This window comes from Homalodisca vitripennis, chromosome 4 (assembly GCF_021130785.1).
Source record: "Homalodisca vitripennis isolate AUS2020 chromosome 4, UT_GWSS_2.1, whole genome shotgun sequence".
Taxonomy (NCBI): Eukaryota; Metazoa; Arthropoda; class Insecta; order Hemiptera; family Cicadellidae; genus Homalodisca; species Homalodisca vitripennis.
Genome location: NC_060210.1, coordinates 120,878,099 through 120,891,499, shown reverse-complemented (window position 1 = coordinate 120,891,499; position 13,401 = coordinate 120,878,099). Strand labels below are relative to the sequence as shown.

At 32.2% G+C, this 13,401-nt stretch overlaps 1 protein-coding gene across 4 annotated transcripts in view; it reads left to right on the top strand.

The window, feature by feature from the left end:
* The window catches only part of LOC124360054 (GIGYF family protein Gyf-like), a 90,371-nt gene that overhangs the window by 49,892 nt on the left and 27,078 nt on the right, over positions 1–13,401 (top strand). For all 4 annotated transcript variants that reach the window (XM_046813313.1, XM_046813310.1, XM_046813314.1 and 1 more), the window contains 2 exons: positions 4,745–4,894; positions 7,025–7,065. In XM_046813313.1, the coding sequence (XP_046669269.1) occupies positions 4,745–4,894; positions 7,025–7,065 (191 nt within the window). The remainder of the gene's footprint in view (positions 1–4,744; positions 4,895–7,024; positions 7,066–13,401) is intronic.

Here is a 13,401-nt window from a genome sequence, read left to right as displayed (position 1 = left end):
AGATTATCGAATCACCCACCGCGTGTGAGATTCGGTCAGTGATACGATTTTTGACTGCAAGAAACATGTCGGCAGCTGACATTCACCATCAGCTTTGTGAGGTGTATGGTGCCAAGGCAATGAGTGAAGGTAATGTACGGAAATGGGCCCAAGAATTTAAAGATGACCGCAAAAATGTCCACGATGAAGATCGCTCAGGCCGGCCATCTGTGATCACGGGAGATTTGGTTACTGCAGTTGACGTAAAAATTCATGAGGACCGACGGTTCACAATAACCACTCTCTCTATGGAATTTCCTCAAGTGTTTAGGTCTGTACTGTACAAAATTGTGTCAGAAAACCTAAACTTTGAAAAATTGTGCTCAAGATGGGTACCCAAACTCCTCACTGAGGATCACAAAAAAAGAGATTAAGCAGTTCTTTGACTTTCTTGACCCGCTATGACGAGGAAGGAGACGACATGTTGAGTCGAATTGTCACAGGAGATGAAACATGGGTATCCCATATCACTCCTGAATCAAAGCAACAGTCCATGGAATGGCGGCACACAACATCTCCAGTCAAAGCCAAGCAAACGCTGTCGCAGCGCAAAGTTATGGCAACTGTGTTCTGGGACAGGCGCTGTGTTTTGCTAGTGGACTTTATGCCGCGAGGAATGACGATTAACTCAGAAGCCTACTGCGCAACCCTGGCCAGTCTCCGACGTGCCATTCAGAACAAAAGACGCGGCATGCTGACAAAGGGAATTCTACTCCTCCACGACAATGCAAGGCCTCACACCGCTGCTCGGACACAGGAAATGATCGACTCTTTTGGCTGGGAAGTTTTAAATCATCCGCCATACAGCCCCGACCTTGCTCCGAGCAATTTCCACTTTTTTCGGTACTTGAAAAATCATCTTGGCGGGAAGCGCTACAATGACGATGAAGAAGTCAAGACGGCCGTGAACTCCTGGTTGTCAGAGCAGGCGTCAAATTTCTTTGAAGAGGGATTTCAAAACTTAGTTTTAAGATATGATAAGTGCCTTAACAAACAAGGCAACTATGTAGAAAAATAAAAAAAAGTATGTAGATTCTGAAAATAAATGTATTTTGAAAAAAATAATTGTTTATTTAAAAAAAAAAAACGGCCCTTACTTAAAAAACAGCCCTCGTAGCATAGATGGACGGATAATACAATACATGAACAATACATTCTTGAGGGACAAATCATGAATTGTAACACATAGGGAAGAAGTTGGCTTGATATACAAGCAGTTTGTGATTTACATTATTTGTAACTATTTTTTTTTTTTTTTATTTGACCAGTTGAGGAATAGACAAGATGCTTGGAAAATAGGGTACTGATCAAATAGAATTGATATTATGAGTGATGTTCTCTGGAAAAGTTGTTACATGAATTGTTACTCTTAACCCTTTGAACCCCAGACCAAAATATTGATGGTGGGAAAAACGTACCAAAACCATTTGACCTAAGAACTTCAGAGAATCCCCGGAGCAGAAACAGCTGTATTGCATACTGTTCGTAAAAAATTAATATTTTTGCTATATTTTATGCTATTGTCTTGTATTACACACTAAAATGTCCAGAATGAAATTGTGTATACAGAAAGATTTTAGTCTGAAGTATAAAAAATTGTTTAACAACATTAAAATAACTTTAAACATATGTTTATAGATTTTTAGGTAAAAAAAATAGATTTGAAGATTTTTTAATTCAAAAATAAGAAACATTTTTAGTATAGGCACCCACATTTTATTTTTCTAAATTTAGTTTTATGTATGTACAAAATCAATTATATTGATATCTCTAAAGATAAAGATTTTGCAACCGTGATCTCACTGAGGCCGGTTGGTCATTGTCCGGAGTAGGCCTAGCGGCGGCGTTACCGCGAGAAATAGATAGACTAAATGGCATTTCTTTGTCATCTGAGTCCGAGATAGTTGGCCTATAGGTAGGATCAACATCAGTGTCATCACTGAAAATTGATGAGACGTCAGACCAATCGTCATCTGATAGGTCAACATCCAGTTGTCTGTCCAATTCACTCGGGTGAATTTACAATGTTGTCACTCATTGTTCACAGAACTGATTATTACTATAAGATTAAAACTAAAGAAAAAGTGACTAAAAACAGTGCTCAATTACAACATTTAACTCAATTCACACGCACAAAGACAATATACGTAACATTAGACCGCTTTGTAAACAAATACAGCTGTAGCAACAAAGAGTGATATATTTTTTTGAGCATAGATGTTATTTTAAATACACTATATTACTAACAAAAAATTTGTATTATTTTACTAAAATACTCATAAATATGTATTAATACTCGTAAAATAAATACTTTACGGTTTCAAATAAATATGTATTAAATGCATAATATACCATGGTGACAATATTACGTCGCCCGGGGATTCTCGCATCTTCATTGGCGACGATACATCGTCGCCGCGGGGATCTTCGCATATTTTCTCGGCGATGATATTTCGTCGCCTGGGGTTCAAAGGGTTAATCGGTTATTTTAGTAGTAAGGACTAATAATAAAGTTTCTAAGCTAGTTAAATTATTTAAATGAATGGTTGAATTAATGTAAAAAAATGTCAAGTGCACTTTTATTCCAATAATTGTAGAAGTATTTATTTTCTTTATAAGACTTGCTGTCATAAAATATTGCATGGAAGTTTTTTGTAATAGCTTAACCCTTGGTACGCTAAATAATCAGTAGGAAAAGCTGCTGTTAAACTTAATTACATTTTTTTTTTCTAAAGTTTATTTTATTGAATATATTGGTTAAATAATATATAAAACACATGTTATGTTAAAAAAATATTTTTATTATTTACATAAATACATAATAAAAGTATTCAAGTAATTTAAATTTGTTTAAAAATTTAAATTTTAAGACTTGATACATATTAGTTTAAAACAAAATAATTTGGATTTGGTACACTGTTAAAAATTAAATTAGAAGGCACAAAACAGTTAGAAAATTGCACAGTTAGAATTGAGCTAGAGTGTGGTAGACTTCAAAACAGTCATCCATGGAGAGCAGGCTACTGTCTTCATCCCCTCCACTTTCATTGTGCAATAAACTGATCTCTAAATTAGAATCTAGGACGTTTTCATTAATCACACTTGAAACTGTAATATCCATAGCACCTAGCACAAAATCATCAAAGTCAGAATCATCAAGATTCACCATACTTCTGAAAAATGAATAAAAAATAATGTAATAATTCACAAAATACCACTATATCACTTTAGTAACAAAGACGAATTATGGTGTTGAAAACTGGGGTAAACACTCACAAAACCAAAGCAAATAATCACTAACTACAATAGACGTTGCAGTATGTTAGGTTACTAAACGAACAATGCACGTTCAGCTGTTGTTTTCACGAGCGAGTTTACCCGCTCCGAGCGTAGAGACGGCAGGCCGAGTGCGCGTGCAGGCGGTCATGGCCAACAAAAACCAAATGTTGTGACTAACGGCAGCTGTTTTGATGTGTCACGCTCCACCAATATCACAATGGAAGACAAAAGAAGCACTCATGCACATTCTGACAGCATTTCGTGGAACTTAAATGTATATAATACGTTGTTAAGAGATACAGCGAATTATACCGCTTAGCGCGCTACGGGGAAATTACGATCGGCGATATATACGCTTAACGCGTACGAAGGGTTAATAAAGTATTTTTATAGGAATACAAATCTTAGGTTGAAAGGTGATATTGAATTTTGAGGGTACATATTATTGATATTCAAAAATCCAAGTTTATTGTTATTAAGAATTGAGTAAAATAGTAAAATAAGAGCTACAGTTTTCAGAAAGTTTATGCTGTTAAATGTTATATAATTGAGTTAATAAGTAAATTCAACAGTGGGTTGTAAACACGAGGATGAGTTAAATATTAACTGGATAAAGTAAATAAAACTGAAATATATTTTTTACATAATATTCTCTGTTATTGACACACCTTCTCCACTTAATAAGACTTTTTTAATGCCATCATTAAAGAATGAACCTGGTTCCATTTCTATCTCTTTGTTGTCATCAAAGTGGTGACCTCCCAATTCTTTGAGTGGGACTATTGGGCACGTGTTCAAGTGTTTCTTAATGACTTTTGTATTATTTTTCTTAAGTCAGTGCAGCTGTGTGTGGCCGAATGTTATAGAGCAGAACTACACTTTGATTAAACATTTTTTTTTCGCCAATAGGCTAACTGCCTGGCATCAATTAGTTGACAGTAGTATTAGGCATTAATTGCATAGCATTTATGCAGAAAAGAAATGATCATTATGCCTGCACAGTGTAAAAAACCCGTAGTAAGATCGTTCCCTGCAGAATGACATGTGTTAGCTTTTACAGTGCTCCATGGCTCTTGTTATCCACTTATCACGGATCATTGCAAATTGTTTTTCCAGTCGTAGACTTGTGTCTTTAAAAGAATTGTTCAGTGAATGATAGATAACTTAGTCTGCACATCTCCTGCAACTTAAAATGTCATAATAGTGTGTTGTTAAACAAGATGTGTACACCTCTTATCCAGACATGATGCTACTAAGAATCTGTCTGGTCAGGTGATATGCTCCACCTCCTCCCTTTCTCTTGATATCCCTACCCAACATAGATAAGAAAGTCGCGCCACTTACTTCACCTGTGAAGTCTTAAAAAGAAAAGTCTGGTTAATATTTGACTCAGCCTCTGAATAGCATCTATTTGTCTGTTTCACAGATGGAGTCAGTGTGGGGTGGAGGTACCACAAGCCCTGCATTCCCAGCCTGGTCTGCCCCGACTGGCGGTCAGACTGCTTCTGCCCCTCCACCACAATCGCTCTGGTCTGATCCTCTCACCAAGGGCATCAAGACTGAAAAAGATATTCTGGTACGTGTTTTGGATTAAAGTAATAATGGATTTCAAAACACTAAAACTATGTAGTGAAAGATACAATATGTAACTTCTAAGATAATCTGTTGCCGTATGATACATTTTGTTATATTGATTGACATACAAAATGCAGCTTGTTGAACTAAATTTTAACCTAGCTTTTATGGTGGAATCTATGCATCTAATTGATATTATTATAATCAGATTGAATACAGTGGACATATGCGCTCCATTACGAATAGTCTTTTTACCTGGTTAATCGGCTGTAGCCGTATTTTTAGTGCAAATACACTAGTCTTTTGTTAGATATTTTAAAAATGTTTTTGGTTTGAAGCAAACTCAAATACAGCTTTTATGAAGCAATCATTGTTCATGTGTACAACTTCACATTTTATACTTTTAGGTTTATAGCACAGATTTCACTTAATAAACATAGTATTTAACGCTATCAAAATACTAGACTCAGTTGAAAAGTTGAAGTTGACTGACTTCCCTTCACATAACCAATTTATTGAACCTTACCAACACTACCAAATAGTATAAAAAAAATTGCAGATTGGGTAGTGAGACAGACTTCCCTTCACATAACCAATTTATTGAACCTTACCAACACTACCAAATAGTATAAAAAAAGTTGCAGATTGGGTGGTGAGACAGACTTCCCTTCAAATAACCAATTTATTGAACCTTACCAACACTACCAAATAGTATAAAAAAAGTTGCAGATTGGGTGGTGAGACAGACGTCCCTTCACATAACCAATTTATTGAACCTTACCAACACTACCAAATAGTATAAAAAAGTTGTATATTGGATGGTGATAAAGACTTCCGTTCACATAATATACAGTTTTTTTTATCCTTATCAACACTACCAAAGAAGCCTGGAAAGTTTGGTTGGTTAATGACACAGGCTTCCCTAAATGTAGGAAATAGTATATTTATCCTTATTAACATTACCAGAGTGGTCTGGAAAGTTTATGTAGGTTAGGGTCACAATATTCCTCAAGTAAATTGGTTTTAACCTCTTTTCTAATGTTGACAAAAAGTAATTTTAATGTTAAAATTACATAAGTTATTTTGAACTCTCATTAATTATGCTGTACCAAATTATAATATAGTTCAACTTTCGTATAAATTATAATATAGTTCAACTTTCGTATAGATTATCATAGTTGTTTTAGTAGTAATATTTTAGTTTGTTGGGTATTTTAAGGATAAAAAAATATGGAAAGTTGCAGTCATAGTGTTATAACCAAGTGTTTTAAAAATTGTTAGTATTTCTACTCCTCTTCAGGTGTCACATCCTGAAACAAAAGTTAAGCATACAAGTAAACTATCAAAAACATGCTAGTAAAGCACCAAAGTCAGTGTTGACAGCAAAAATGTGGATAAATAACAAAAATGTGCCTGAAAACTTGCCTCATCATGCTTGCCAACTCTGCAAACCTGAAAGCTAACAAAGGACAGAATGGCATTGGTTGGAAGAGATCAGAATAGATATATTATATGCCTTTGGCCTACTATATAATCCAATCTCGTGTTCTTGATCTACGGTCATAGCTTATGTCTATTTGTTCAGGTAAAATTACTTCAATTTTACAATTTGGTTAGGTTTTTAATAAATTAGTTTTAGTAGTGGTAGCCACTGTGGTCTGGTTTCATTACAAGGTTGGCCCAGTTTGTCTTCTAATTTTATTTATGAAACTTCAACTAGTTTTTGTTTAAAAATTCTCTGAATGATGTGTTATTTTGAGAAAATTGCATTGTGTAAGGAGTTGGTAAAAATTGCTTTAGTACTAGGAGGGCGTAACACACGTTATGAAAAAATGTTTATGCACAAAATCAATAGTTTCTTTTCATTAATTTTGTCAGGGGAGAAAGAGAAAGTAATAAACAATATAAAATTAATTTGAGATGGTGGAGTTTATTGTGCAACTATGTGCATGTAGGTGATTATAACAGGAGGCAGCGTGTTCATGTGTAAGGGGGGCAGTTGTTTAATGTTGGGGTACAATTTGTGTAATTTTTTTGAAACCCCATCAAAATTACAGAATTTTTACTAGCATTGCCACAACTATAATATAATTCAATGTAAAAACATTAAATGCATATATTGTTGTTATAGGAGGAGCAATTGCGTGCCGAGGAGAAGAAAGAAGAAAAGAGGTTAGTTTTGAAACTAACCTGACATTTAGCTGAGACCAGGTAGAAGTTGCACTCATCCTGTTTTTTGGGCCTTGTAATAAACTATCCTTTCATGCCACACACTTCCATTGTAGTTTGTTAGCTGTAGCTTTCATAGCTTAGTAGTGCCATAACACGTACTTTACTTTTGGGGTTACGGAATCGCTGTAACAAAATAGAGCAGTAGGTTGTAGAGATTATGATAAAAGTATCTTTAGTAAAAAGTGTGTAGGTTTCTCGTTTAGAACATTTTAGTGTTGTGTACTTTTACAGTTTTACAATAAAATTGGAAATATTAGTAACAACATAATGTGGGTGTATGTTCAAAGAATTATATTATATTCACTTTAAAACCATTTTAAATAGATTCACCGACATTAATACATTAATTCTCTTTCATCACCTACACTTAAAATTCCATAATCAGAGCATTAAAAATTAATGCATTATAAAGTTAAAACAAAAACAATTAAGAAAAAAAACCAAAATTGAACTCTAATCCATTACAATGATAGTTTTGTATGCTCAATTGTAAATAAATAATATTATTGCTGATAAAGGTGGACATGACTAAAAAAATTACATCTTTATATCTGTATTTAATAAGGTAAAGGTTTAAGAGGTTGAATCAAAAGCTAAAGCTAATATGCAGGTAGTTACTTTATCGACAGAACTGTACTAGGTTATCATCATTGTCTCAGCAGTCTATTCCTGCTTGTTGTCTAAGATAAACCTAAATCTGAACCTAAAAGTTGAATTTTAGAATGGAGAAGGCCGCTTGGTTAATATACTATTATCATCTGCACCACCAACTTGATCTGACCAATGGGCAGATAAAAATACTATGGAAAGATAATGAGATCATGGAGACATTGAGATAAAAAATACTATGCAAGGATAATAAGATTATGGAGATATTGACTATAAAAAAATATTACATTAAGCCACAACTTAAATGTGATATGACCAAATCAGTGGACAGTTTTGCAGTAGGTATATAGAAAATATTAATCATGAAATTGAGATTTGAGTAGATAAGTGGGAAAATAGACTGAAAATGTTATCAGGGCTACTAATTTGGTCTTCTAAATAATTCTGAGCAGATAGAAAATTATTGGAAGAAAAGATAGATCAGTGTGGATAAATAAAATTAAAAACCAAAGTTACATACTTGAAGTACAAACGTGTTCTGGAGAAATGGTCCCCCAGTGGGCAGATGGGAAATAGAGAAAACAAAGTAATGAATGAATGGGCTAAACTGAGAGTTGTATTTAACAGATGTGATACACATAAGTTTTCAGTTATTTACTTTTTTCATTAATTTCAATGTTTAATGGACAGTGATAATAGAGTTGTTTCCATTTCCCTACGATTGCCATCTATATATAACATTAAGAACATACATCTCCTTGTCAAATTTAAGGTTATTTCAGTCTACAATATTCAAGATTGCTCTAACAAAACTGATGAAAATATTGCTCGTGTACGGGGTTCGTGGTACAATTATTAAACTGTCATTCTCAATACTGACATCTTACTGATTTTCTATGGTCAAGTTCAAAGTGTTTTGGCTGAATCATTTTTTTATTTTGCAGGTTTCCAAGCTATCAGAATTCTTAACTTGTTTACAAGAAAAATGTATGAAAACCGTTGATGAAAGCTCCAATTGAGGAGAAATAGAAGAGTTTACAAATCTGTTGGAACCAAGAGTGTATTTCTCAAATTGTTGTCTATGTATGAATAATTTGTTGCATTGTACCATTGTAAAAACTAAATATAGTAAAGTTTTGCTAATCCAAAATTATGGACTTGGTTTCCAAATATTCATTTCATTAAACAAATCAACATTTCATCAACAAATCACCACTAGAATGAATAAAACACTAAACAATGGATTTGTTTTTTTTTTTACTTTTTTAAGTTCTTACAATATTGAGTTCATTACTACATGTTAGAAAGAACAGTAATTGGTTCGTTATATTTATTACCAGACTTGAAGCAGTTAATATTGTCATAAATCAAATCAAATTCTTAACTCTATTCTTAACTCATGGAAGAAGTATTTGTTGAGGCCTCTGTAGTACTAATAGCAGCAGTTAAATTGGAAAAATACAAGATTTTGCTTAAAGGTTTCTTTAACAAAATCTGTAAAAGATAGTTTTGTACATTTATTTATATTCATTTTAAAACAAACATTTTTTAGTTTAACTAATTTTAATACAATTTTTTACATAAATGAAAATGTTCATACATATATCTCAAATAATAAGTTAAAAAATAAAATAAAGGAAAATATTATGAGTAATGTTTTATATGATTTTGCTGGATATTTATTCAAACTACTCTTTTCCAAGGAAATTCTGATTTTTTCAATTCACTGTACACAAAATTACTTTACAATTGATTAAACATACTGTAAAATGGGAAAATAATCCAAATAACCTTCACCTTGATGTTAAAATTCTTCATCCTCACACTAACCGTGAATCGGCAAACGGTTTTTGAGCATGGAAAATAATTACTTCTTTCACACTGCCATCACAATCACTAATATCAGAATAACATTGTCTAATAACAAACCAGCATCAGAATTCCGTGTTTTACACCCATTATGATCTCACAACTAAAGATAAACAAAGGACATACCTAACCTCGCATACTATTAATAATTATAATACTTTTTAATGTTTAAATTAAGTGGTTAATAGTACTCTGAAAAATACACTTAAGTTGACTATTGGATTAGTAGTCCACCCACTGAGGAGGAAATTAATGAATGCACCCTACGAGTGACAATTGCCCTGTCAAAGGAATTACTTGTCAAGCAGGCGTATAACCAGTGAAGGAGGGTACTAGGGATCTAGACCGCACTAAAATATTGTCTATTTTTATTACATTATAATAAACCAATGTTTTATTCTTTATTAAAAAATAAATCCTCTAATTAATAACATAAAACGTTAAACATTAAAAAGTTGAAGGGATACCAAACAAAAGTGGGTGGCTGTAAATATTAAATTCCGTTATTAAACCCTTCGTGAAAGACAGAAAATATGCAAAATACATCCTCTACACAGTATTTAGTGTATATATCCACATCTGCCTGCAAAGGATTGAAAAGGCATAATAACCAAAATGACTTCATGAAATGTTGTTCTACTGATCACTCACCTTCCGAGTCACCGCTATACACGCAATATGTACCAGTGATAGTAGTCAAAATCAGCTGAGATTCCCAATTATCAGCCTCGATCCTTAATGCAGCGTTCAATTTGACACCTGTTCTATTACAGATATTGTTACTGTTTGAATATAATGCAAAACAATACAAGGTTAGTACTGCTTTGAAAAATTTAACCTTGTAGTGTTTTAAACCGTTTCCAATAATACTTTTATGTATGTATAAACAAAATTAAAAATTGATTTTGAATGTGTAGTACTACATTTTTTAAATTGAGAATCAACTGCAATGTTTTACTTGAGACATTTTTACCTTTCATTTTATTTGCTTGAAGTTTACGTATATGTAACAAAACAGAACTAGTTTACAATGTTATTTATTTTGTTAACAACTGTTTTTACTGCAGGGTGTTTTTGTTAATAAACAACAATAACATTCTTTTTTTGTAAAGAAAGATACAATTACTGATGAATTAGTAAAATTATGAGTAGGCCAGAGCTTTTAATTGTTATAAGGATGGGAGGATAGGCTCTGAGAATATTTGTCATTACTCTACCCCGAAGAAAGAGTTGATTTAAGAGGGAATCTGTTACCCAGAGCACATAATACAGGCAAGAGGATAAATTAACAAATGATTTTAGAAAAATTGTAATACATTTACTGCCTTTAAGCCTTATAAACAATGGGAATTGTGTGTGTGTATATATATATATATGTTGTAAAGGAATGGATAATTTTAATTTAACCCTTCGCACGCCACTTATAAATCCATTGATGTTAAGACAAGTAAACATTTTTTTTTTTCTTTAAGTTCAAAGCCAATTTTTATTATAACTAAAAGCAAAAAAGGTATAAAACAGGGCATTTTTCTTAAAATTAGCATATTTATTGATAATAAAAAAGAACTATTTACAAAACTATTTATTTAAAATAAATTTAAATTTAATTAAACTAAAAAGTTTTATAAACTACTAACTGTTAGTACATTTTTTAATCACAACACTACCACACGATGAAGAATAATAACGAGAAAGGTAGTAGACGCGTATTTGTTACAACCAAGAAAGTAGTAATACACGCCACGGATATGTTTTGTTATAGCTCTGTAAGAGACGTATAACGGACGAGCAGGTGGTCAGAGTTAGACAAAGGGCGCTCCCCTCCTTCTGCTGCAGAGTGAAGGTTGTTTATAAATACTTCCTTGGTAACCGCGATAAGCACAGAGTGTGCACTGGGTATTTTTCAAAGGCCTTTTGTGAAATAAAAAACTCTAAGAGACATACCCTATATAAAATTGGATATAACTGTATTTGGCGTTTTGGTCAAAGTCTACCATTATAATATACAGTGTAGGAAGGGTTAATCTGATGTAACTTGATCAATATATTAGCATAAAATTTTTTAAACATTTTGAAAACGGTCTGTATAAAATTTGTAATAGATTCTAAAAAAATTTCTGATAGAAAAGAAGGAAAAATAAAAAATATAAACTATTAATAACAATAACAAGATTAGAATTTTAACATGTTCATGATGGCACACAATTGCTTAAGCTTTTAGGTACCCCATTGGAGTACACGAAGAAACTTTGGAAAAAACATATTGAAATAATTTTTTTGTGAAAAATTGTGAAGTCTACATACTTGTTATACTTAGATTTTTTAACACAAAAAAACTCTTGTGGTTTTTTCCATTACTATTGAAAAATTTAACGCATATAAAAAAGTTCTGAAATTAACGGCCGTGAACGTGTATAAATTTGAAAGTAAAAACAAATGGACTTCTTAAAAAAAAATCATTCCACACTAATACAAGTCATTGGCAGAATAGATAGAGATGAATACATGTTTGAATGTCTAATTTCATGATATCTGCTCATCAACAATAAATTTTTTTTGAACAAACTATATTATTCTCTTATATCTTAGTAACAAATAACGTAGGAATCAAGAATCAATAATTTTTTTATTGGAATTGGCCCATCACTAATTTTTATACTTTCAGCTTATTTTAATAATAATAATAATAATTTATTTGCCGTTAAGCAGTGAAGCATTGACAAAGTCATAATTCACATGTATACATACAAGCATGTCAAGTACAACTAAGTCTAATTAAAATTATCACTATACATAACAATTCAAAACTTGAATAATATTAATTCAAAAGTCTATGATATTCAAATTAAAAAATTCGTCAATGGAATAAAAGGGATTATTTATCAGCCATTTATACAACTTTTTACAGAAGGTTTTCTCAGGATATTTAATGATTAAGTTTTGTAATTTATTATATATTTTTAGTGAGATGACAATGTGGCTATTCAATGTTTTAGTCAATCTACAAGAATTAATGTTTGACTGGTTTTTTGGTTTTTGCAATCAGTGCAATATCATATACATGATAAATATATGTAAGTAAAATATATTTCTTTCATGATGTTTTTGAAACATAGAAAACTGGGTTTGTATTACAGATTGCCTAACTGGCAGATCTACGATTATAAGACAATTACAAATCAAAGTACTCATGTCATATTTATTAAATCCAAATCGTATAAAATGTAACAAAAGCCTGATAGAGTGAGATATTCATATGTATCACAGTTTGCCTATTATTGAAACAAGTGTTGTGTTATATTTAGGTAACAGTAGTGTGTAAACCTGGAACAAAGCTTCTAAATTTGCTAGTCCACTGTATGTACGGAGCTGATGTATCTTTATCCGCTAGGTCTATTGACATTGCAGTAGGAGAACCCCAAAACATCTTCAGGGGTCTAGAGTTGGGCATGACAAAGTTCTAACACTACCACACTGATAGATAACAACAGTTCTCAAGATTATCTATATAATTTTTTTAATATTATTATTTTATGATATGCATCTGCAAATTGTGTAGGCAGGTAGCATTGCTGCTGGATGGCTTTCATCTCAGATAACTTAACAATATAAAACCGCAAATTGCTTCCATCAACACCATGCTTGTATACTCAGCCAAGAATACCTGAAATAAAAATTCAAATTGAGAATAACTAGATATTCTGTTGTATAAAAGAAGTAGTTATTTTTATTGAAATGTTAAAATCAATTCAGAGGGAACTCAAGCCCAATTCTCATAGACAAGATCACAATCAACAA